Here is a 23926-nt window from a genome sequence, read left to right on the forward strand (position 1 = left end):
AGGCTGCCGTGCGGAGGTCCACCTCTGCTCAGGGAGCTGCGGAAAGCAGGATGACACGGGGAGTTGCAGCCTGGACGCCAGAGTGGCCCCTCATCCAGGGCCACACGTGGGACCCTGCCCCTCCCCCGTGGCTATCAATCTAGGGTCTCCGCCACAGCTGGCCCCCAGAGTCCTGGACCAAAGGCTGAAGAACCATCAGCATCATTCCAGTAAGACTCAGGTGACTGCGTCCCTCTTCCCAGGAGCACAAGGCCAGGCCCCCAGCCCACGCCCCCCACCCCCTCCGTGGAGCAGCTCCGGAGACCAGCCATGCTGGCCAGGTCCAAAGCAGAGCATGGAGTGAGGCATCTGCCCACTGGCTGCAGGTCATACCACCCTGTGATGCACTGGGCACTCTCAGTCCCTCCAGCTCCCCAAGGGCAGGGAGGACGAGCCCAGTGGGGCCTGGACAGGTGTGTCCGGGATGGGGCAGGGGCGCTCTCCTGCCCAGGGACGGGCCGTGGTTGGGATTCTTGGCCAGCTGAGTCTCCAGAAGCCTGGGTCCCAAGCCCCCCGGGCGGGTGTGGGTCCCAAAGGCCCGTACCCAACCTTTGCAGTAGAGAGGCCCCGGAGTCTTGTGTGATAACGACACCCTGGGTGACTCACGTTGGGGAAGTTTACGAAACGCGCACTTAGAGGTCAAGGCCAGAGGCTTCGGATTGGCCAGGCCGGACAGGCAGCTGGCCCTCATGCCCACTGACCGGGAGACCATCCCTTCAGCACTCGGAGACTTTGCTGTCTTTGGGCCACCCCACCTGAGGTCCTCAACCAGAGGTCCACCCCCAAATCACCCACAAGAGGCCTCCCCACCGCACCCCAGCCTGGAGAGTGGAGCTGTGGGGTCAGGGCAGGCCGGGGCCATCTGCATCGTTATGTGTCAGACGAACAGCGCCCACCGGAGATACTGGAGGGCCGTGCACCACAGCAGTTATGCCAGGGACTTAAGGCCACTTCCCAGCACACAGTAGGTGCTCAATGAATGAATGTGGATGCAGGAGCCACAGGCACTCAGAGCAGCCAAGGGTCTTGCTTCAGATCACACAGCAGCCTGTCAGCAGGTTCAAAGCTCGGCACCGGCCCGGCGGCTCTGAGCGCCTGCTGGGACCTCGGCCTGGCCTCCGTGAACAGACAGACATTCAGCCCAGAGCTCCCAGAGCACCAAGGGAGGGGTGCTGTCGCCCCAGTGCCCCCAAATTAACACTGGTTGCTGGGCACCGCTGCAGGAGAGGACCCAGGGGCCTGCGTGAACCGCCCCTCCCGGGGGACCCCTCTGTTCTCCTAGGCCCCCGGGGTCTGCCCACGAGCTCGAGAAGTGCTGACACGTGGCAGTGACTGGTCTGCTCCCGGCTGGGGCACCGCGGGCACACTGGCCTGCTGCCCTGGGACCCACAGGCCCCAGGAGGTGGGCAGGCGCCTGCAATCTGAGCCCCCAGCTGCTCTGCCCGCCTGTCAGTGCCCACACCCGGGATGGGGCCTCACTGACCGGCCCTGCCACCGTGACGTATGGGGTAGGGGGAGTGGGCCCTGAGGAGAAACCGGCCCCCGGGGAGGCAGGTCGGTGCTGCGGACCCCCGAGGCCCGAGGCCGGGCCCCTCTGCCAGAAACACCCAGGCCAGGTCGTAAGCTGCCTCTGGACCCTGTCCGACAAGCCGGCTGTAAACATGAGCGTTGCAACTCATAATATCATGGCAGAAAACTGGGATCAGGATGAAACTGGAGGTGACCCGCAGAGGGGAGGTGGGGTGGGCAGGGACAGGGGCAGCTTCGGGGCCAAGCCTCAGACACCGGAGGGGTTGGGAGAGGCCAGGTCTCTCCTCAGGCTCTCTTCAGGGACCGGGGGCGGGCGGGGGGAGCCCACTCAAGTCAGAAAGAAGAGCTGCTGGGCAGAGCTGTGCCCACCGAGGCCCAGCGCCCGGTTCTGTGGGCGGCTCCGGTTACAGCCTTATGTGGCCACGGCAGGGTTGCCGCCCACACGTCCTACAGCTGCCACTTCCCATGCTGGGATCCCAGCAGAGCCTGCTTCCTTCCACGAGGGGGTGGGGAAGCGGGTGGGGCGGTGCAGATCTCCACAGCAGGTTAGCCACGGGCTGTAGGGACGGGAGCCCTGCCTGGAGGCAGAGACCAAGGGCGGGGGGCCGGCAGCCTCTGCAGACACCCCCAGCCTCCCTTGCCCTGAGTCAGGGAGCCCAGAAAACGAGAGTGGGGGGACCTCTCCTGCCAGGGCCCCTCTCAGGGAGGAAAGGCCAGGCAGGGCTGTACAGGCAGCGCTGGGGTGCAGCCCTGCACAGACCCAGGAGCAGAGGCAGGACTAGGCCGGCGGAGGAAGTGGTGGCCACTGGTGGCAGAGGACCCTCAGCCACCCCAGGGGACAGGCTTGGCGGCTACAGCCCCGGAGGGTCACTAGGTCCCACAGAGCGCTCTCTGCAGTAGCCAGCGCAGAGCAGGGCGACAGTCACCTGGGAGGCCATATGTTAAATCACATGACTTGCACATAAATGGATCTGGCACATCTAATGAGGAGATAATGCCAGCAGAGTGGCCGTTGAAAGGTGATGGTCCTCCTACCACACCCCCGCCGCCGGCACAAAATCTGGCCTCCACTGAGGGAAAAAGTTGGGCCTTTGCAAAGGGGAGCCGTTTACTGCTCCCGGTTCAAAATAAGGCCCAGCCTGAGCCTCAAGACATTAGTGCCTGATTAATGCCTAATCATTTATCTGCGCGACAGCTCACTACCATGTGACACTGTATCCAGGAGACTCTTCCCCGCTGCAGGGATGCCTGCAGCCGGCACACAGGTGCCTCTCAGGATGGATTTGCCCCCAGGCCTGCCCAGGGACCCTTCCAGCAGAGAATCCCGGCTCCCGAAGGGAGCTCAGCACAGCTCTGAAACTTGTATCTTTTCATTCCTGTTCTGCCCAGGGCTCCTCAACCCGAAACAGTGTTTTTAAATCCCGCCGCTGGACACAACTGCTCGCTAGCAATCCTAACCACCTCAGCCCCGACTGCTCCTGGGGGGGGGCATTACATTACACACCGCCCCCCCCTTGGGAGTAACTGACAGGGCAAGCGCGGCAGCGCATCTGAACCCACTGCCCCCACCCCGGCGGATAACAATTCTGAAGACAGCCGAATTCAACAGTGAGTCTGAACAAAGAAAAGTGCGTTAATTATGGCAGACGTGCGGAGTTCGGAGCCGGGCGGCGCGGCGGTGGGCGCGGGGTCTCGGGCTCCACGCGCCGCGCCCAGGCTCCGGCTCGGCGCCCACCGCCGTTCCCGCCCGGCTGCGCGGTCCCCTGCCCGAAAAGTCGCGACGACTTTGAGAACCACTTTTCCCCCCCGAGTGGCGGCCGCGCTCGCGCACCCCGAACCCGGGGCTGGAGAAACCGAAAGCGGGCGCCGGCGCCACGCTGCCCCGCCCCGGAGCAGTCCCGGCCCTGGGCCAGCGCGCGCGCTGGGGGGGGGGGGGGGGTGTCCCGAGGGGATTCCGGGGGCGTCCCGGGGCCCGCGCCCCCGCCCCCGCTCACTTTTTCGTGCAGTCCAGCAGGATCCCGGCGAAGCTGCGCTCGCCGCAGCTCACGGTGACCAGCAGCGCGCCGTTGACGACCTGCTCCACCCGCACGGGCAGCCGGCAGCCGGCCCGCGGCTCCATGCTCCGCGTCCCGGCCCGGCCCCCGCCCCGCGCCGGGTCAGCCCCGCGCGTGACGCCGCCCGCCGGCCGCCTGACGTCACAAAGCTCCGCTCGGGGCGGCCTCCGCGAGCGGGCCGGGGGCGCCGGGAGGGGCGCGCGGGGCACCCGCGCCCACAGACGCGCGCCGGGCCGTGCGGCCTCCACACTCGGCGTGGAGACGCACTGCGGAGCCCCACCGAACGGGCAGGATGGGGCAGGGCCACGCTCCACCCCCGGCGACGCTGGCCGCGAGCGCCCGCGGAGAGGACCTGAGAGCCGGCGCCTGGAGAACTGCCTCGGCCCCGGCTCCAGGGACCCCTCCTCTCCAGCCGGGGGTCCACCCGGGGCGCCTGCCCCTCCCGGCTCCAGGGTGTCTTCCCCTCTCCTCGCCCCGGCCCCCCCCCCCTTCCCGTGTCCCCGGGTTCTCCGCCTCCGGGTCTGGCGCCCGGGTGGCCACCCGGGCACTGCGGGGAGGAAGTCCCGGCGGCGCGAGCAGGAAGCCCAGCGGGGCCGGGCCGCGGAGACGCGGGGCGCCGAGGGGACACCGGCGGGCCCGCCGCAGCGGCCCAGTCTCGACCTCGCCGCCTGGGGGGGCACTTGACGACCCCCCGTGTGCTCGGCACCTCGCTGGGTGACGAGAGGGCGCGCACTCGGCTCCGGGCTACCCGCAGCGGGGTTAGGGAGGGTGATCAGTCCACAAGTCTAGGTCGCGTGACCCCGGGGAGCCGGGGAAACGTTGGGTTCCGTGCGACCCCTGGTGCGGCCGGAGGGGCCAGGGCGCCACGCGGCCAGTTCACAATGGAAAGGATTGCCTTCCTCGAGCGAGACAGGGGCTCCCCGGCGCACGCAGCCGGGCCGCTGATGGGGGGAGTGGGAGGTGGAGGGGACAAGCGGACGCCGGACCCCCGCCCGGGTCCCGCTCCCACGCGCCTTCAGCCCAGTACCAGCTCTCGACTTTCCTGAGCACTTGCGCGTCCCGCACGCGGCTCGGGACCCCGCGGGCCGCCCCAGGGCCCAGCCTGTTGCAGTGACCTTGCCCCGAGCGCGTCCCGGCCCGGTCCCCTGAGCCGGGCTCGCTGCGCTCGGCTGGGCACCGGAGACCGGCAGGCGGTCGGTTGTCCTGACGACCCGTCCGCCGCCGCCGGCCGGCCCCGCCCCTCCGAGCCGTCCAGGGCCCGCGCGGCTCGGACCTGCGCCGGGGCCGCAACCCCCGGCGCCGCCGCGGACAGTGGGGCCGCCGCGGCGCCGCTCGGCCTCGCCCTCCGGCGGCCGCGCCGCGGGGGGAGCCGGCTGAGAGGAGCCCAGGCGGAGCCAGGCGCCCGCGGAGACCTCGCAGGGCTCCACCGCCCAGCATTGTACAGGGCTGGGGATCAAGGCCCCATGAGCCAGAGTCCGGCCCCAAGCAGCCCCCGGGGAGGCCTGAGAGCAGAGCGAGCGCCTGTGCCCTGCAAGGCCTGGGTTCCAGCAGACACCAGACCTCCCTTGCGGAGAGAGGGACCCCACCGGGAGGCCTCGGGCACCTGACACCTCTCCAGGGTCAGCCCAGCCGCTCCCTCCCTGTGGCTGCCGGACCCCAGGGGGCCTGACTGCTGTCTGCGCCCCAGGCCTTTGCAGCCTCCTGTCTCCAGAGCTGGGCGGGGCTGACTTTGGAGCAGAAAGGCCAGGCAACAGGCACCAATGCAGGCACTGGGAGGGGGACTGGCCAGAGGCTGCCCACCCGCTCAGCACAGGCGCCAGCGTGCCGGAGGTGCCTGCTGGGCGGCGCCCTTCCTGGGCACTGGGGACACACAGCACCGGGGAGCGGGGATTCGGGTCAGCTCGGAGCTGGTGGGGGCACTACGCGTGGGCCGTGTCAGTGTGTGCACGGGGGACTGTGTGCAGGTGTGAGTGTCCAGAAAGAGGGCCCGGGGCGGCGATGCTTGGGCCAGCGGGCATCCACCAGAGGGAGAAGGGGCCCCACGAGGCTGCTTGGGCAGCACAAGTCTGGTGGCTTGTTGGCAGGGTTGGAGAGGTGGGTGTGGGAGTGCACAGAAGGGGGCCCTCCGAGAGGTTCCGGGGTTGAGGTGAGGAAGGGGGCTTCCGGGGAACTCCCAGGTATCAGCAGGAGTTGCAGTTTGCGGTGGGAGGACAGATACACCTGGGGACACGCTGGGCTTGCGGGGGCGGGGATGCAGCAGTGGGCGTGTGCTGTGGGCGGGGTTGGGGCCCGAGGACCACCCTGCAGCTCCCACGGCGGGGGCAGCGGCACCGAGCTGAGAGGGGAGAGTGCTAGTGAAAAGGGCGGCCCGCCCTGCTTTCTGTCAGCCTGGGCCCCAACCTGCCCTATGCCTGTTACTTTTTAAGGGAGCATGGAAGCCATTTTTAAAGCCCTTTCTCCAGGAGGGAGGATATCGAAAGACGAGTCAGCTGACCGGAGATTGATTTGCATCTCAAAGGGTATCTGTTCAGGACCTCACCGGGCAGACCTGCCCACTCCCAGCCCAGCCCCACCCACTTGCTCCCTGCGGGCTTCCCCGCCTCCTTTCTGGTTTCTGGGAGGCCCGGGGAACTTCCAGACACCCAGACTAAATTGCAGATTCCTTCAGAGGGGCCTAATCAGCCCAGGGATCCTGGGTCCTGACCCCCACATGCCGCCTCCTCCTTCCTGACCCGGTGTCCCCTCCGCCAGGCCCCCTCCGGGGCCAGCCCTGTGCCGGCAGGTCAGCGAGGCCGGCAGATCCGGGAGAGAACAGCCCCAGACAGGTAGGGCCCCGGCAGCTGCCCACTGAGAGCTGCCCCCAACTGAGGGAAAACTCGGCCAGGAGCCTCTGCCTAGGTGTCCGGACTTTGGCCCTAAAGCCTTCGTTCCCAGGCTGCAGGCACACAGCCACTGCCGGGCCTACCGGGGCTGGCCAGATGGGCAGGGTGGTGGCATGGAGGGGCACAGGAGGCCGTCCAGCGCCGCACTAGGGTGGAGTCCGGTGGCCACGAGCTGGCAGGAGGGCAGCAGAGGTGCTCTGGGCAGTGGCTGCTCGTGTCCACCTCCCCCGCAGGTCCTGTGCTGGTTCTTGGAGGAGCCCCAGGATTCACCCCACGGCAGCCTGGCCCTCACTCCCTGACTCCCTGCCGGCCCCCCAGTCTCTCAGGGTGACTCATCCACACCCCAGCTCAGCGTCCCTCCTACTGCCTTCACCCACGGGAGAGCCCGTGAGCCCTGCCCGGCACCACGGGACATAATTTTGCCTTTGTCATCCTCTGTCTCTCCCATGAGGTGGGAGACTCCCAGAGGCCTCCCTGTGACCGGAAGGAACGTTGTCACCGTCACCAGCCTGTTCTGGGTTTGCCCGGCCAGGTGGCTGGTGCCCTCCCCTCACCCCTTCCCCGGGCCTGCTCCCACTTCCTTTACTGGAGCTCTTCTCGGCGGCCTGGCAGGGGTGTCTCTTGCAGCTCAGGCCAGCTCTCCCAAAGCCAGGTGCTTCTGAGATGGAACCGAGAGTGCCTGGTCACAGGGGAACCGCAGGCCACAGCCATGGGTCAGAAACCATGGTTTCTCCAGAGCCAGTGCCCAGAGCGCAAGGATGTGAGAGCCGGGGTGGGCCCCGGTGCTCGGCCCAGGCCACCTCATGGCGCATCTCAGGCCCGGCTGCTGCTGGGAGGGAGAAGAGTGGGGCCCGGATGAGGGCGTTGATTTCACTAAGCACCGGGCAATGAGTCTGTAAGAATTCGCTGCTCTCATCCTCCTCCCCATTGCCACTGTCACCACCATCATCACCACCATCATCACCATCACCATCATCACCACCACCACCATCATCACCACCGTCACCACCATCATCACCACCATCATCACCACCATCATCACCATCACCAACCATCACCACCATCATCATCATCACCATCACCACCATCATCATCACCACTGTCACCACCATCATCACCATCATCACCACCATCATCACCATCATCACCACCATCATCACCACCGTCACCACCACCACCACCACCAGCAGTTTTCCCCTGTAGCTGGGCTGTCTTCCGTGCAGCATCTGCCCCCCACTGGTACTGAGCCTGGGCCAGTGGAGATGCTGAACGGCCCAGGTAGGGGGTCTGGTGCCTCCTAGAGAGCTTTCCCATAACTCCACCTGCCCCGTAACCTGTGCCCTCCTGTGTCCTTGCCCAAGTGCCAGCTGAGGCCTGGAGGATTCAGTGCCCCAGGTCCCCCTGACCCTAACCCAGCCCAGGACTGGGGACACAGGGAGCCCAGGGCTGGGGGGCTCAGGGCTGGGGGTGGGGCAGCTCTTTACCCCCAGGGTTTGGAAAGGCCCAGAGTCGTTTCCTACTTGCTTGCTACCCCCCCGCCCCGGGAAGAAATGGAGGCTGATGGTTGTATGCTGGGGCGGGAGCTTCTCCTCTGAACCCTGCTCTCCTTGTGCCTCAGGCTGCCAGGAGCCCACCATCAGCCGTCCTTGGCCCGAAGAGAACATTGCAGTGGGACACGCAGGCTGGAAACACGACAACACGCAGCCCTGAGCCCCGCGAGGTCTGCTCCTTCCCTCCTGAGCATTGGGCTCCCTGCCCCATGGGGATGGCACAGACACTGAGGGGGCAGAGGGGGTGACGCGCTGCCGGTGCCTGAGGACACACCGCTACCCCCCTTCAGCCCAGCAAGAGGGCCCCCCGCCCCCGCCAACAGGCAAGGCATCCCCGGGCCAGGATGTGTGTCCGTGTGGGGTCCGCACCCCACCTCAGGACCACCTGCGGTCACCTGGGACTCCACCTCCACCCACAGGGCCCATGTCCCAGCCACACCTCTGTGCTGCATCCTTCTGCGACATGGACAGGCCATAGGGGTCACTCCCCCGGGCTGGCTGGTGGCTGGTGCGTGGCGATTGGACGGCGCAGCCGTGGGCTTGACCGTCCACAGGCAGCTTGTGCGAAGCGATGGGGCCGCAGCCACGGACGGGGCCGGACCCTCCTGTCCTGATACTCGTTTTGGGCCCAGGACTCAGGAATCCAAGCTCACGGACCAGGTGCCGGTCGGGACGCAGGGGTCTGGTGGGAGTGGGAGGACGCCCTGTGGGGCTGTGGCCGCACCCCGGCCGGCGGCAGGTCAGCTGCTGGGCCCTGCCGGGCTGTGTGCCCAGGCTGCGTCCTGGCCAAGGCGCCACCTGCAGGCGAACGTGGCTCACAGCACGAGGCCGCCGGGCTGCTGACTCCAGGACCAGGTCCCGGGCGGGGCGCCCGCCGTTACTGCCTGCGGCCCACACGTCTCCAGGCCAGCCCCCGCCCTCCCAGCACGGTCCCTGCCACCCAGGGTTTCGGCCTTTACCTGGGGGGGGGGGCGGCTCTTCCTCCCTCCCCGCGCCCAAGGCTGCCTGGCAGGAGAGAGGTCCCAGGAGTACCCACGTGGGCAGTCAGGCATGGCAGGGGTGACTTAGCGGTTAAGGAGGGAGAGGACAAAGCAGGAGAGGGGAGACGGCTGACCCGTGACGGGGACGGAGGCCGTCCCCCACCCGGACACCCCAATCCCACCCGGGACAGAGCAGGCCCCCACCCCACATACTCTGAGTCCACTGGGGGAGCAGGGCCACCCCCCGCCAGCGGCCCGAGCGCCTTCCGAGCAGGGGTCCAGGCGGGTCCCCCGAGCAAGCTCAGAACAAGTGCGGTGAGCGATCGTGCCAGAATCGGGTCGTGTAGAATGAGGACGTTACCCAACCGCCTGTTCGCGGGAGCGGCAGTGAATAAATAAACAGATGAACGGCTTGAGGAGGGGAAGGGGGTCCGAGGGAGGTGGCCTCCGCCCTGGGCTCCCACCCTCAGATGGGGGCTGACCTCCAGGGACAGCGGGCTTTGGGTTCCCCAGGACCCCCCGGGCGAGAAATCGGTGTTGGGGACACCAGGCCGGGATCTGGGGGCCTGGTCCAACCCTGCCTCTCTCCAACCAAGAGGCCCAGAGGAGCCGAGAAGGCTGCCGGGGCCCACACCCGAGGCCGGGAAGTGCGGCGGGGGCGGCAGCAGCTGGTGCAGGAGGGCCTGGACCCAGAGCGCTGGCCCCAAAGGTGTGGGCCCCGACCTGACCCCGTGTCAGGGGGCCAGCATCCCAGGAGACTGACCGACTCAGGGAGCCCGTGCCAGCGAGACCACCGGAGGAGGGCCCGAGCCCAGTGCCCTCCACCAGACTTCCAGAGCTGAAAAGCGAACACTCTCCCAGCGGAATTTCCGTCAGCGAGCTGATGGGGAGGACAGTGACGCTGAGATGCAGAGAGTAAACGTGGAAGATATTTCAGGAAGAAACGTCGCTGAGCAGCGAGCATAGAGAAGGAAGTATCAGCTGGGGACAGAGTCAGGAGGGCCGACCAATGAGCAGAAGGGTCCGGAGACAGAAGGGGACAGGAGAAGGGGACAGGAGAAGGGGGGCGGGCCTTCCGGGAAGAGAAGCTTCCTGGCGCCCGCCAGGCCGGGCGGGGGTCCCTGGCTTCCGGGCAGGGCTGGTGATGGGGCCCCCCGTGAAGACGGACAGACGCGGGACCCGTGGACCGGCCTCTGCCTCTGGAGAGTGGAGGCTGGAGGTCCGCTCGGCGCACCAGTGTCCACTCCGGAGGCGGCCCCCACGGCCACTGCCCGCCCAGGGCGGAGGACGGGCTCGGAGGGGACGCGACCACCTTCCCCACAGGAGCAGAGCAGGCGTGAGGCAGGGAGAACCCAACAACCGGGAACCTGAACAGGGACCTCGAGGCAAAGCAGAAAAGGCGCGGAGCCATGGGGCCCATCTGGACATCTGGGCGGCTACGTGGACGTCAGCCCAGCTGCGGACGCGGCACTGACACGCCACGTAGAGGCCCTCTTGCAGCGGCCCCTCCTGGGGGGACACCCACAGGAGCAGAAGGGAGCGCGGGGTCCCGGCACAGCCGAGGGGCGGGGGGTGCGGCCCGCTGCTCGATGAGTTTGGGCGGCCCTGTGATTGAGTCCACACAGGGCACACGGAGGAAGCGTGCTGTGCTGGTTCACAGCCCGAGCCTTGGCCAGGCCTGGGGATCCCTGCTCTGCACCTGCCGGGCCCTGGGCAGCCGTGGAAGAGGGCGAGGCACCTGCCACGGAGGCCACGCGGAGGGACCGCGGGCAGCGGAGGGCACAGACCACAGCAGGGAGAGAACCAGCCCACAGAGCCCCGGCAACCCAAGCCAAGAGCAACCACACACGCTTGCTGTACAGCAGACCGCGAGCCGGCCCCGTGCTGCCGGCAGCCTCTGTGATCTCTGCCTTGGGGTCTCCCAGCTGCCGCAGGAGCAGACCCCCTAGTCCCACCCCGAAGTCAAACTCCCCTCATTCCAACCTTTTAAAAACATCACTCTGCTCTAAGAATGATTCTTAGAAACAGTGTATGGGTAAAAGTCAAAGATTGTTACATTGTGTATTTTTTAAAAAGGCCAATAGAACAATTCAGTATTAGCAAGTTCAACGTGATGGCTGATACACTTGATTTTATTCCTTCCATCTTTATATTTGTTTGTTTTGCTGGTTTGCTATTCACTCCGTTTTTCACCCTGTTCATCTGAAGTTCCCTGTACTCTGCATTCTGTTAGGAGTTACGATCCTTTTACCTTCTCTGTTAATTTTGGAAAATTAGACGTGTATTTTCATCCCTGCATCCCCTGGCCCTGCATGTTTCCTTCCCTTCCCTCTCTGCTGCCCCGGATAAAATTTTAAAAATAATTTAAAATTTTTTTTAAATTTGCTTACTTTATCAGAGAACAGCAAAGGAAGAATAAAAGAGCAAAAATATGAGACTCATAAAACAAATAGCAAGATGGGAGACTTAAAATCAACCATATGAATGTAAGGGGACTAAACACCCTAATTAAAAGACAAAGATTGTCAGGCTAGAGAAAGGAAGACCCAAGTATATGATATTTACATAAGGCGTACTTTACACATAAAAACACAGAAAGATTGAAGTAAAAGGATGGAAGACGTATCAGTAAACGCTAACTGGAACAGTGGTGGTATGCCTATATTAACATCAGACAAAACAGACCTTAAAGGCAAGAAGTATGGAACAAGAGATAAAGAAATATTTCCTATTGATAAAAAGGTTAATTCAACAGGAAGACACAACAACCCTAAATGTGTAGGCATCTAATAACAGTTCGGAACCACATACAGCAGCCGCTGACACAGCTGAAGGGAGACATACATGAGGCCACAACCGTGGCTGGAAATGGTATCCAGCTGAGAGGACAAGATGAACCGACCTGGAGGATGCAGATCTGAGCAACACGATCAATCAGCCTGACGGGACACACAGCGCTGCATCCGACAGCACTACATCCAAGTAGATTCTTGTCAAGTCACACGGAACGTTTCCCAGAGGCAGTCGTACGGCAGCCATGAAGCAAGTCTTCACACGTTTCCCAGGACCGGACTCACGGGGAACCAGACCCCCAGCCCAGTGAGCCTTCAGACAGCACGGCCCTACCCATGGCCCGACTGAACCAGAAATGCCAGCCGAGCCGCTCCCGATCCTGACCCTCAGAAGCTGGGAGAGACAACAAATATTTATTATTATTACACAATGTTAATATAATAATATATACTAATACATAATATAATTATTTATAATTCTTTATTGTTATTTATCTACTTCTCCAGCTGCTTTGTTCTGGAGTAACTTGTTAACGCAGCAACAGGTAACTAACACATCTTCTAGCTTCCTGAGTTGGGAGCCCAGGGTATGGATTTTACATATTTCTTCCTTTCTGACAGATGCATTTGAAAGTGAAGTTCCCTCTAAGCACTGATTAAACCCAAAGAAAACAGAAAAGAAGGGGAAGACCAGGAATTGATGATACAGAAAACACAACAGAAACTCGACAAAGCCAACAGTGGTTGTTCGAAAAGATTAACAAAACTGATGAATCCCTAGCAAGATTAAGGAAAACGGAACAACATCAGTAATGAGAAAGGGAACATTGTTACAGGTCCTAAGTGACTGAGAAAATATGAGGATATTATGAAGAAGTTTATGCTGATAAACCTGACAACTTGGATGAAATGGAAAAACTCATTGGAAAAACATGTCTACCAAAGAAGTTGACACAAAAAGAAATAGAAAATCTGAATTATTCTACATCTGTTAAAGAAATCGAATCAAAGATCTTTTCAAGATCAGGCCCTTATTTCACATCTAATCAGACGTTCGGCACAAGAGACCAAGTCGGGCCGACTCTGGGTGAGAGCCCGGGGGCCTGGGACGGGGCCTGGCGGTGCTGCAGGGCCAGGGGAGGGGCAGCGCCCAGGGATGGGGAGCGGCACCCCCGGGGCGGGAGGAGGGCACTCCTGCCTCCCCAGCAAAGACGGTCCCACGGGACCTCGGACCCCACTGCAGTCAGTCGTGAAAGCTTGATCCCCGCTGTGAGCAGGGTCAGGGGGCACAGGTGCCGACACCACGTTCTGCCATCCGAGGGGCTGCAAACGGACGCCACGCGGCGGTCACCGTATTCTCCTCTTAATGCAGCTCAGACCTCCTGCAGCCTCAGAATAGGCAGCGCAGATGGGGACCCGTAAACCTCACGCCCCACACAGGGGCGACCCTGGGAAGGCAGCGAGCCGCCGGCCTGTTTTCCAGGTGAGAACATGCTCAGTCCACACCAGTGATACTCTGTCATTAGTATCTGTAAACTTTTCAGGTTCTTAATACTTTGTGTTAAAAAATATATTCTGAGGCTGTGACAAAGTCGGGCTAAGCGAAAGGCTTCCAGGGGGAGATGTACATTGATGGCTTCTGTTCAAGGTCGACCTCGGTTTTAGTTTCATTACTTCATCTTGCAGCCGCCTGGCCTTAGGGAGAAAGGGTCAGGTTAGCCTGGCCACAGGGCTGGGGATGGCGCCGGGCGACGGGCGGTACCTGTCCCCTGGGCCCAGAGCCGCCCTCCCAAGGGGGAGCCCCCCCAGCGCGCCTCACCCCCTCTTCTCACCCCGATCCATCAGCTGGGCCAGAAAACGGTGAGACGGAGAACGAGGGGGACCAGGTGGCCAGAGCGAAAGGAGTGGGCCCTCCCGCCAGTCCAAGGGCAGGTGTGTCTCTGCGCGGGGGCCTCCCTTCCTCCCCATCCCCCCGGGGGGCCGTGTCCTCCGCACTCCCCTCCCTCCCCTCGCCACCCCCTCAGCTCTGTCTCCCTGGGGCATAACCTGGACCCCCACCTCCAGCCCAGGCACGCCTGAGACCCCTACACCGCCTCGTCCCCCAAGATAGACCTGCCACAATCTTGGGTTAAACTGACATCAGAGCTTGTGTCGTGAGGCCCAGGGAAGCCTCTGCTGCTGGCCCGCTGAGTAGCCACTGCTTCCGGTTTCCTTCCTGCAGAGATGTGCACTCTCTGTGAGCTGACTGCTCCTTTAAAAACATCCACTTAGCTCTCCACGCCCGTCCTGTCCTGGGGTCGTCCAAGCAGTACAAGTCCTCAATATCCTCCCCTGAGCTGGGGATCAGGCCCTGGACCCGCCTGGCCCCCCTGCAGACCCTCGGGCTGGGCTCCTCCCCCGGGGTCTCTTCCTCGTCTTGGGAGGACACGCCCGCTCTTCCAGCTCCAGAGGGAAGGGAAGGGACATCCCCGAGTCCCCGCGCGGCGCCTGGCCCAGCCTCTGCACGTGCCCTGTCCCTCCCTGGGGGCTCCAGGACCTCAGAGCCTGTTTGGGATGGTCTGGGCCCGCGGCCGCCTGGCAGCCTGGAAACAGCCTGCTTCCTGAAGCTCCCTGGGTTTTCCGTGAGTTTCTAGAGCATCTCGGAGGTCAGGCCTCTCCGGTCGACCCTAGGGTCTGACTCATCTCTGCTTTCCATCCATCCTTTTGTCTTTGTTTTACTTCCTGGGGGATTTGCTCGACCTCATCTGTTGATTTAGGCTTTTTAATTTTTAGGGATTTTGGCTGTATTTTTCACTTAACTCCGAGTTCTCAGCTACCTGAGTGCCCACTTTTGTAGCAGCTTGTTTCCATCACTGCCCAGAGGACTTCAATTCGTCTGCACATTTCCAGTCGGCCGTTTTGGCCCCTCCCTCGAGCGCCCAGCGTCCCGGCTCCCACCCACTCAAGGAGTAGGCACTGAAACGCCATACCCACTGGGCCGCGGCCCTGCTGGTCAGCAGGACGGGGGCAGGGGGCCCACGAGCCAGGGTTCTGAGGGTACTTGTCTCCGCCAGTTTTCTTCGGAGGCCCCTTCCCGCTCTCAACGGGGGAGAGCAGGCGCCCGGCCTGATCCTCACGGCTCTCGCGCTCAGGAAGGCATCGCGTGGTGCCTGCCTTCCGCGGGGCTCCTCCTTGCTCAACCTCTGAGAGGCCACCCCCCGCGCGTCCTGCTGGGTGGGCAGGGGAGCTGAGCAGGGTGGTGAGGGCGCTGCGGACCTTCCACCCTCAGCCTCTCCAGTCCTGAGTCTGTGGGCCCCGTGGAACCAGCCATCTCGCTTCCTGCCAGCCTCCTTCTCAGAGGCCCTTGTGTCACACCAGCAGGTGGCTTTCTTCCTCCAGAACCAAGCTGGCCTGTGAATGGTTACGTTACAGGCTCAGCGGCTGGAACAAAGGCCAGACGGGGAGGCTGAACCAGGTGTGGCGGTTTATCTGAGGGCCGCTGTCAGCGTGGGGACGTTACTCTGCCCCTCACTCCACACTCTCAACCTCAGGGTCTGGGATGGCTGCCCCAGCTCCCACCATCGCCTGTGCATTCCAGCACGGGGAGGGGAGGACAAGCTCAGGAAGTTCATACACACGTCTATGTCTGTTCTCGTCCTGTTGGCCAGACCGTAGTCACAGGCCGTCGCGTACGCTGCAAGGAGTGTTGGGAAACGTGGCCTCTAGCAGGCGGCCCGTGCTCTGTTTGTGATTATGGGAGGAGCTGGCCTCTCCTCTCCCTTTCCTTTGTGCCGAGGAGCTGCATCACTTTGCTCCTCTCCTGTTGTCTGGTGGGGCCGCAGGGCGGACTGGAGATTAACCCACGAGAAAAGGGGCCACGCGCACCTGGAGGGAGAGCCTGCCGGGCATCAACTGGCCCTCTCACCGGATGCAGACATCCTGGCCTTCCAACCTGATGCGAGCTCCTGGCCGAGGGGCCCACCTTCTCCCACTGGTGGTGCATCATACGCTGCTGAGACTGTCTTGTGAACCGTGTGCGTGGCTCTCAGGCACCCACACTTCACACGGGACTTTATTTCTGTAGTTTTCACCCCCCGCCAGAGGGGACATTTGCTACAACTGATGAGCCCAGGCTGACACATCACCACCCAAGCCCACAGTTGGCCTTAGGGTTCACTCCTAGTGTTGTACATTCCGTGGGTTTGCACAAATGTGTAATGACACGTCTCCGTCCTCACAGTGTCATACAGAGTCGTTTCACTGCCCTAAGCACCCTCTGTGCTCCACCTGTTCATCCCTCCCTCCCCCCAACCCCTGGCAACCACTGGTCTCTTTACTGTCTCCATCGTTCTGCCTTTCCCAGAATGTCATAGAGTTGGAATCATACAGTAGGCAGCGTTTTCAGTAGGCAGCGTTTTCAGAAGCCTCATACAATGCTTCTTTCACTTTGTAATAAGCATTTAAAGTTTCTCCCTGTCTTTCATGGCCTCTTAGCTCACTTCTTTGTACGCTGAATAATATTCCATTGTCTGGATGGACCACAGTTTATTAATCCATTCACCTACGGAAGGACATCTTGGTTGCTTCCAAGTTTTGGCAGTTATGAATAAAGCTGCTGCAAACATTTGTGTGCAGGTTTCTGTGCGGACATGAGTTTTCAACTCCCGTGGGTAAATACTAAGGAGCACCACTGCTGGACTGTATGCTAAGAGTACACTTAATTTTGTAAGAAACCGTCACACTGTCTGCAAGGTGGCTGCACTGTTCTGCGTTCCCGCCGGTGGTGAATGAGTCCCGGCTTCTCCTCAGTCTCACGGGCACCTGGTGTTGGCAGTGTCTGCGTTACAGCCATTCTAACAGGTGTGCCGTGCTAGCTCCTTGTTGCTTTAATTTGCATTTCCTAATGAAGTATTTTGTTCAGCATTTTTTCATAAGCATATTTAACATCTGTGTATCTTCTCTGGCAAGGTGTCTGTTCAGATCTGTGGCCCATTATTTAATTGGGTTGTTTGCTTTCTTACTGTTGAGCTCTTAAGAGTCCTTTGCCTGTTCTGGACGATGGCGCTTTATCACACGTGTCTTTCACAAATATTTCCTCCCAGTCGGTGGCTGTCTTATTCTTGACAGTGTCCTGAACGGAACAGAATTGTTAAATTTTAACGAAGTCCAACTTACCAATTTTTTCTTTCATGCCTTGATGTTCTATGCAAAAAGGCGTCACCAACTCAAGGTCATCTAGGTTTTCTCCTATGTTGTCTTCTAGGAGCTTTATATTTTTGCGTTTTACATTTAGGTCTGTGACCCATTTTTTACAGCTTTATTGAGGTATAATTTATATACAAAAACTGTACATATTCAATGTACACAGTCTGGTAAGAGTGATCCACGTCTAGTTAATATTTGTGAAGGGTATAAGGTCTGTGTCTAGATTCATTTTTCTGCATGTGGATGTCCGGGTGGCCCAGCACCAGCTGTTGAAAACACTCTCTTTGCTCTGTTTTATTACCTTTGCTCGTGTGTCAAAGATCAGTTGACTGTATTTGTGTGGGTCCATTTCTGGGCTCTCTCTTCTGTTCCATTGATATATTCGTCTCTTCTTTCACCAGAATCACACTGTCTTGATAACTGTAACTTTATAGAAAGTCTTTTTATTTTATTTTATTTATTTATTTTATTTTTGGCTGCATTGGGTCTTCGTTGCTGCAAGTGGGCTTTCTCTAGTTGTGGCGAGCAGGGGCTACTCTTCGTGTGGTGCGCGGGTTTCTCATTGCGGTGGCTTCTCCTGTTGCATAGCACAGGCTCTAGGCGCACGGGCTTCAGCAGTTGCAGCACGCGGGCTTCAGTAGTTGTGGGTCGTGGGCTCTAGAGCGCGGGCTCAGTAGTTGTGGCTCACGGGCTTAGTTGCTCCGCGGCATGTGGGATCTTCCCGGACCAGGGCTCGAACCCGTGTCCCCTGCATTGGGAGTGCGGAGTGTTAACCACTGCGCCACCAGGGAAGTCCCTATAGAAAGTCTTGAAGTTGAGTAGTGTCAGTCCTCTTTGTTCTTCTGACTTGTGTTGGCTATTCTGGGTCTTTTGCCTCTCCACATAAACTTTAGAATCAGTTTGTCAATAACCACAAAATAACTTGCTGGGATTTTGACTGGGATTAAGTTGAATCTATGGATCAAGTTGGGAAGAACTGACATCTTGACAATACTGAGTCTTCCTATCCATGAACATGGACCATCTCTCCATTTATTTATTCTTCTTTAGTTTCCTTCATTAGAGTTTTGTAGTTTTCCTCATATAGATTTTGTGCACATTTTATTAGATTTATACCTAGCATCATTTTTTGGGTGCTAATATAAATGGTATTGTGTTTTTAATTTTAAATTCCACTTGTTCATTGCTGGTATATGGTAAGCAATGGACTTTTATATATTAACCTTGTATCCTGCAACCTTGCTATAATTGTTTACTAGTTCCAGGAACTTTTGGGGTCAATTCTTTGGGATTTTGTACACAGACAATCATGCCACCTAAGAACAAAGATGCTGAGGAGAAACAGTTGAGAGGGGACACCCCTGCCTTGTTACTGATCTTGGGGGAAAGCGTCTAGTTTCTCACCATTAAGGATGATGTTAGTGTAGAGTCTCTGTGGATGTCCTTTAACAAGATGAGGAAGCTCCCCTCTATTCCCAGTTTGCTGAGAGTTTTTTTTATCATGAATGGGTGTTAGATTTTGTGAAATGCTTTTTTTTTTTTTGCATCTACTGATACAATCATATGATTTTTCTTCTTTAGCCTGTGGATGTGATGCATCATGTAAACTGACTTCCAGATGCTGAACCAGCCTTGCATGTCTGGGATACATTCCACTTGGTCGTTGATAATTCTTTTTATACGTTGTTGGATTTGACTTGCTTGTATTTTGTTGAGGGTTTTTGCATCTTTGTTCATGAGAGAGACTGGTTTGTAGTTTTCCTTTCATGTAATGCCCTTGCTTTTGGTACTGGGGCGATGCTGGCTTCATAGAATGAGTTACAAAGTATTTCTTCTGCTTCTATCCACTGGAAGGGAGTTGATACAATTTCTTCCTTAAATGTTTGGAAGACTTCACCAGTGAACCCACTGGAAAACTTATTATTGATTCAATTTCGCTAATATGTATCAGTCTATTCATATTGTCTGTTTCTTCTTCTGTGACTTTTGGCTGATGGTGTCTTTCAAGGAATTGACTCATTTCATATAGGTTATGAAATCTGTGAGCACAGAGTTGTTCCCAACACCAAACAGACTTTGGAGTCTCTAACCTGAAGCAGTGCGATGAGACACAGCTGTTCAGAAGCCCTAAGAGGTAGGGTTTGGGGTGTCCAAGAATGAGGTTACTCCCGTCAATGACAGATCTGGAGAGAATAAAGGTTCCTCTGAAGGCAGGTGAATTCCTCAGGGCTGGGAAGGAAAAGGGTCTGAGAAGAGGGGCAGAGTCTGAGCAGGGTGGGGTCTCTACGAAGCGCCCCAGCCCCTGCCTGTGTTCCTTCCCTCCCCCTCACCCCTGTGGGCCCCAAGAGAGGGGACAACAGTGACAGAGCCCTTGGTGGGTGGTGGTGGATGCTGCTGGCTCTCGGGCAGCAGAGCCGGGAGGGGGGCTCCGGGCCACGGCGCCGGGGTGAGACACGCGGCTCGGAACAGGCCCACGAGCTGGGGCCTGGGTGCTGGGAGGACAGGCACGTGTTCCTGCGGCCGTGAGGGCGAGCGCCCGCGGGCAGCGGGGGCAGCTGACAGGGACGCGCGGAGGCCTGGGTGCTCGCGGGGAGGGCGGGTGGTGGGCTGACTACACGCTGGGCGGGGCAGGAAGGTGTCTCCTCCGTCTCCATTTCACGTCAACCCACGTGGCTGGGTTAGCCCCAGGCGCAGACCTGTGATGCTTCCCCGATTTCCAGGGGTGAGGGAGGAATGAGCCCTCTGCCATCCACAGGTCACAGCATGATGACCTTCCCCCAGGCCCTCAAACCAGAGCTGGTGCCCGTGGTGGGAGCAGTGCCAGGGCCCAGGGCAGGCGGGTCCCCCCACCCCGAGCCCCCCGGTTCACTTCAGCTCTGGCCTCTGAGCCCGTGGAGGTGCCTCCCCGCGGTGGGCCTGGTGCAGACGGGGGCGGCGGGAAGGCGGGGAGGGCAGCGTGGAGCCCCCTCGGTCATTCCCGGGGCGGACGCTGGGTCGGCTGGAGGCTGAGGGCACAGCGCCCGGCGTCAGGGCAGTGTCAGCACAGGAGGACGAGGGCTCGCCAGGACCCTGAGCAGCCGCTGTCCCGGGGGGCGGCGTTCTAGGGGTCGAGTGGACGCGGCGGGAGTGAGAGCTGAAAAGTGGCGGCACTGCGGCTCTCCCGCTCTTTGGCCCTGAGTGTACCTGGACCTGCAGGAGGGGCCCAGGGCACGCCGGGGGTGAGGTGGGGGGCGCGGAAGAGATGCATCTGCAGGGGGAGGTCGGAGGGCGCCGCGTCCAGCAGAACAGAATCAGACCCGGTACCAACCTCATTTCCTGACTTGATTGCAATGATTTCTCTTTGCTTTGTTTCAGTTTCCCAGGCGAATGCATCGGTATTTTCTCATTACCTATCAGGTCAGTGGCAAAGGGAATCTTGGACGCCACCTGGAAATGCAGCGAGACGGTTTCAGGAATCCGGGAATACACGGCCGCTAACACCAAGACGGCTTCGGGTGCAGCACACTCGTGCCCCACACGCTGGGGTCCCCGACCCTTGGCCTGGGCTGACCGGCGGTGCAGGGTGAGGCCAGAGCGCAGGACACGGGGCAGGTGGACGGCTGCTCAGCGGCCCGGGGGTGCCAGCGCAACAGACAGAAACACACTCTCCAGGGGCCCCGCGCCTCTCGTACAGCCCTGTGTTAAATCACTAAGTCAAGCTAACACACGAGGGCTCACACCTGACTAATAAAGTGGGGAAAGCAGAAAAAGCCTCGCTGTCGGAAAACCTGAATGACACAACAAACTGAAAACGTGCAAGAAGTAACTCAGTGCTGGCTTTTCTGCTACAGAAAGACCGCTGCGACTCCGAGTGAGAAGGAGGGCCTCCTGCGCGCATGTGGGCACAGCTGGAGCTTAGGTGTGTCCCGCTAACTAGCCCCCTACCCCCATGCCCGGCGCCCAAGGCCAGGCAAGCTCCGATGCTCTCAGGGACCCTGCGAGCTCCAGAGGGCTACCGTCCAGCACCTCCTGCAGGATGCTTTCTCTCCCCAGCAGCTGCCACGGGTTTTACTGGGCGGAGGGGCCGTGTCCAGGGGCAGAGGAAGACAGGGTAGTTCTGTCGTGGTTCTGGAAACTCTCCATAAGAATTCACAGGCCACCTCAATTTATTCTGAAAACAACAAATTCCTTAAAACTTCTAGGTTGCAGCATTACACAAGATATGTTTAAATAGCACTACAAATGCTAGCAAATTCCTCATTTCTAGGGCCTGCGGAAGTCACACCTGGATTTCTGGTCAGCTGGACCTGGTGTGTCTCATCTGGATTTGCTCATCCACCTCCTCAAAGTGGCCCTCCTCCGTCTCCCGCCCTATTCCCCTTTCCCTGTTCTCTATCTACCAGGTTTGCCTTTCCAGAACCTTCCTTTCCCCTCCTCCCTCCTTGGGCCACGACTGGATGTCTGGTTGGAGCCCTCCTGCGCCCTGACCTCCTCGGCTCCCACCCAGAGGCCCACCGCCCTGGGCTCCCACGCCAGGCCCCGTGCTGCCGAGAGTGCCCGACACCCTGCTGCCGGGGGTATGTCCTCACTGCTCTGCTGGGGTGCCCGGGGCTTCCTGAGAACCTGTGACCTCTGCCACGCCCCACCCCAGCCATCCCGTGGCAGCCTTGTCCTGCCCCGGGTCCCTGGTACGATTCTGCCTTCAGCGCCAGAAACTGGAGGCTGTGCGCCCATGTAACAAGGACGTGAGTGGAAACACACCAGGGCCCTCGACCAGTGCTGCCCGCTGCTGCCCCCGCCCCCGAATGGACCAGTCTGAGAACCAGACCGAGCCTGCCCTTCTCAGGAAGCTTTAGACCTGTGCTTGTACGTCTGTGTGTGGGTCAGGGCAGCACAGCTGCTGTAGGGACAGGGCGAGTGCGGGGCTGGGGAGAGGCTGGGGGGCGGGTCCGGGGGAGGCGAGGGGGGATCAGTGCAGGGCTTATCTGCCAGGTCACCTCTAAGTGGGTTACCAGGGCGGGACCTGTCCGCCTGCGTCGTCAGCTCCACCCCAGCACCTGTTTGACTCTTAGAAGGACCTAGCGCCAGGGAAGGCTGGGAGGGAGGAGGGAGGAGGGAGGATGGAGGGGGGCGGATGGGCGGGGGAGGGGGGGCAGGGACCACGTCGGACCTTCCCTCTGCTCTTCTCCCCCCGCGATGCTGCCAGGCTGCAGACGCAGCAGAACTGACACTATCTGCTGGCAGCCTGGTAGCTGGCGCCCGCCTGGGAGCTGGCAGCCTGTCATTAACCGGGGTTCCCCAACACAGGGAGAAGAGCTAGTGCTGAAGCCACTAGGTGTACTTCTTAAAGGCAGACATTTAATTTTATCTTTAAAACCATTAAAAAAGTATATGATTTGGACTGAAAGCCCAGCCGTATTGTACTGTTATCACAAAGTACAGAGGAGGAAGGACCTTGCACCCCGAGGAGCAGGCAAGGAGGACGGGGCCGTGTTCGTGGCTGTGAGCGTGGCTCGACCCCGAGTTGTTTGTTTTTTGGTTTTTTTTTTTTTTTACTTTTTGGCTGTGCTCTGTGGCACGTGGGACCTTAGTTCCCTGACCAGGGATAGAACCCGGGCCCCCTACACTGGAAGTGCAGAGTCTAAACCACTGGACGGCCAGGGAAGTCCCTTGACCCCGAGTTTTATATGTTGAGTGTCAAGCAGACGAGGGATATTCTTCAGGCCAATAAAATGGATTCAGAGGTCACTGGCACAGCTGCCGGGTTTAGAGCATCGTGAAAAATGAAAATGCAAGGCTTTTTAAAAAGTGGGTGATGAGTCAGGAGGCTCAGGCCCCCTGCCCACGCGGGAGGCATCTTCCCTTCCCTTCCTCCTTTCAGGCTCCGGGGGGCAGGACGTGGGCGACCCCACAGAGCGCATGGGTGCAGCCGGAACGCGGGAGGGCCTGGCGCGGCCGGGGGACAGAGGCTGCGGTGAGCATGCAGATGGTGCTGAAATCCACAAACCCACGTCTTCGTACGGACAGGCCTGCGATCCGACTGCTGTATTTCTGCGAGGCAGGACACCAGACGTCTTCCAAGAAATCAGTATTTTTAACTTTACTAGACATTTTGCAAGCAGCTGGCGCCCTGGCAGCAGCAGTGGCCGGGAGCCTGCTGCCCGAGGCCTCCGCTCTGCCCGCCGCGCTTCCCGAGCGCTGTTTACACCCGGAGCTCCGAGCAGCCATGCTTCTTTTCTGAATTTACCGCCACTGGGGCTTCCTCACCTGTGAACTGCCTGTCCTACCCTTTGCCCGTTTCTCTACTGCATTCTTTAATTTAAAAAATCTACTTGTGGTTTTTCTTTACATTTTAGATATTAATCTTTTGTTACAAACATATGTCACAAATATTTCCCCCTATCTTTTGACTTTAATTATAGTATTTTAGGCCATATAAAATATTTAAGTTTTATGAAGTAAACATTTCCTGCTGTGAGTTTCGGAGCTTCTAAATTTCCTATCTAACTTAGGGGGTGTTGTGCTACTCCAGGTTATACAGACATTCGTCAATGTCCATGCTGTAAAACATAGTGACCACCTTTCTCTGTAATATTCAAAACACACACAACGGGATAAGCTGCTTCTTGCACAGTATCACAGAAGTCGTTTCTAGCTGGAGTGACCGACATACAAAAGACAGTTCGCGCTGGTAACACCATGCCCATGGGCACCACAGCCACGTGGCAGAAGCAACTCACGCATTTGTGGATGGACGGACGGAGGAGCACAATGTGCCCATCCACACGATGGACTATCATTCAGCCTTAAAAAGGAAGGAAGTTTCGACACAGGCTACGATACAGATGAACCTTGAAGATGCTATGCTCAGTGAAATGAGCCAGTCACAAAGGGACGAATGCCATGTGGTTCCACTCACAGGAGGTCCCTACAGGA

At 59.5% G+C, this 23926-nt stretch overlaps 3 protein-coding genes across 14 annotated transcripts in view; 1 reads left to right on the plus strand and 2 right to left on the minus strand.

Annotated features, from left to right (window-relative positions):
- PWWP2B (PWWP domain containing 2B) overlaps positions 1-4407 on the minus strand; it is a 31305-nt gene extending 26898 nt beyond the window's left edge. For all 6 annotated transcript variants that reach the window (XR_014253279.1, XR_014253280.1, XM_082424300.1 and 3 more), the window contains exon 1: positions 3564-4407. Coding sequence is in view for 4 of the 6 variants with exons in the window: in XM_082424300.1 (XP_082280426.1) it covers positions 3564-3688 (125 nt within the window). In the remaining 2 variants the exon portion in view is untranslated. The remainder of the gene's footprint in view (positions 1-3563) is intronic.
- On the plus strand, positions 269-23371 carry LOC309642590 (uncharacterized protein). Of its 5 annotated transcripts, XM_082424316.1 has the most exons (6): positions 5060-7400; positions 8124-8225; positions 8610-8715; positions 9632-12914; positions 20366-21907; positions 22302-23371. In XM_082424316.1, the coding sequence occupies exons 1-4, from the start codon at positions 7309-7311 to the stop codon at positions 9875-9877; spliced, it is 546 nt and encodes a 181-aa protein (XP_082280442.1). In that variant the 5' UTR covers positions 5060-7308; the 3' UTR covers positions 9878-12914; positions 20366-21907; positions 22302-23371. The 5 variants fall into 5 exon arrangements, 1 of the variants encoding a protein (XP_082280442.1); XR_014253281.1 differs by lacking the exons at positions 5060-7400; positions 9632-12914 and adding an exon at positions 269-3177 and having other exon boundaries at positions 8124-8715; XR_014253283.1 differs by lacking the exon at positions 9632-12914 and having other exon boundaries at positions 5060-6448; positions 6957-8715.
- Positions 13371-23926, minus strand: part of LRRC27 (leucine rich repeat containing 27) — a 29744-nt gene continuing 19188 nt past the window's right edge. The window contains exon 7 of one of the 3 annotated variants that reach the window (XM_082424312.1): positions 13371-13522. In XM_082424312.1, coding sequence (XP_082280438.1) covers positions 13498-13522 — 25 coding nt within the window. In that variant the 3' untranslated portion in view covers positions 13371-13497. Of the gene's footprint in view, positions 13523-20301; positions 20438-22513; positions 23919-23926 lie in introns of those variants that run through there. The other 2 variants (XM_082424311.1, XM_082424313.1) reach the window with 2 other exon arrangements.

The sequence above is a fragment of the Balaenoptera physalus genome (assembly GCF_965194825.1).
Source record: "Balaenoptera physalus genome assembly, chromosome: 14".
Classification (NCBI taxonomy): domain Eukaryota; kingdom Metazoa; phylum Chordata; class Mammalia; order Artiodactyla; family Balaenopteridae; genus Balaenoptera; species Balaenoptera physalus.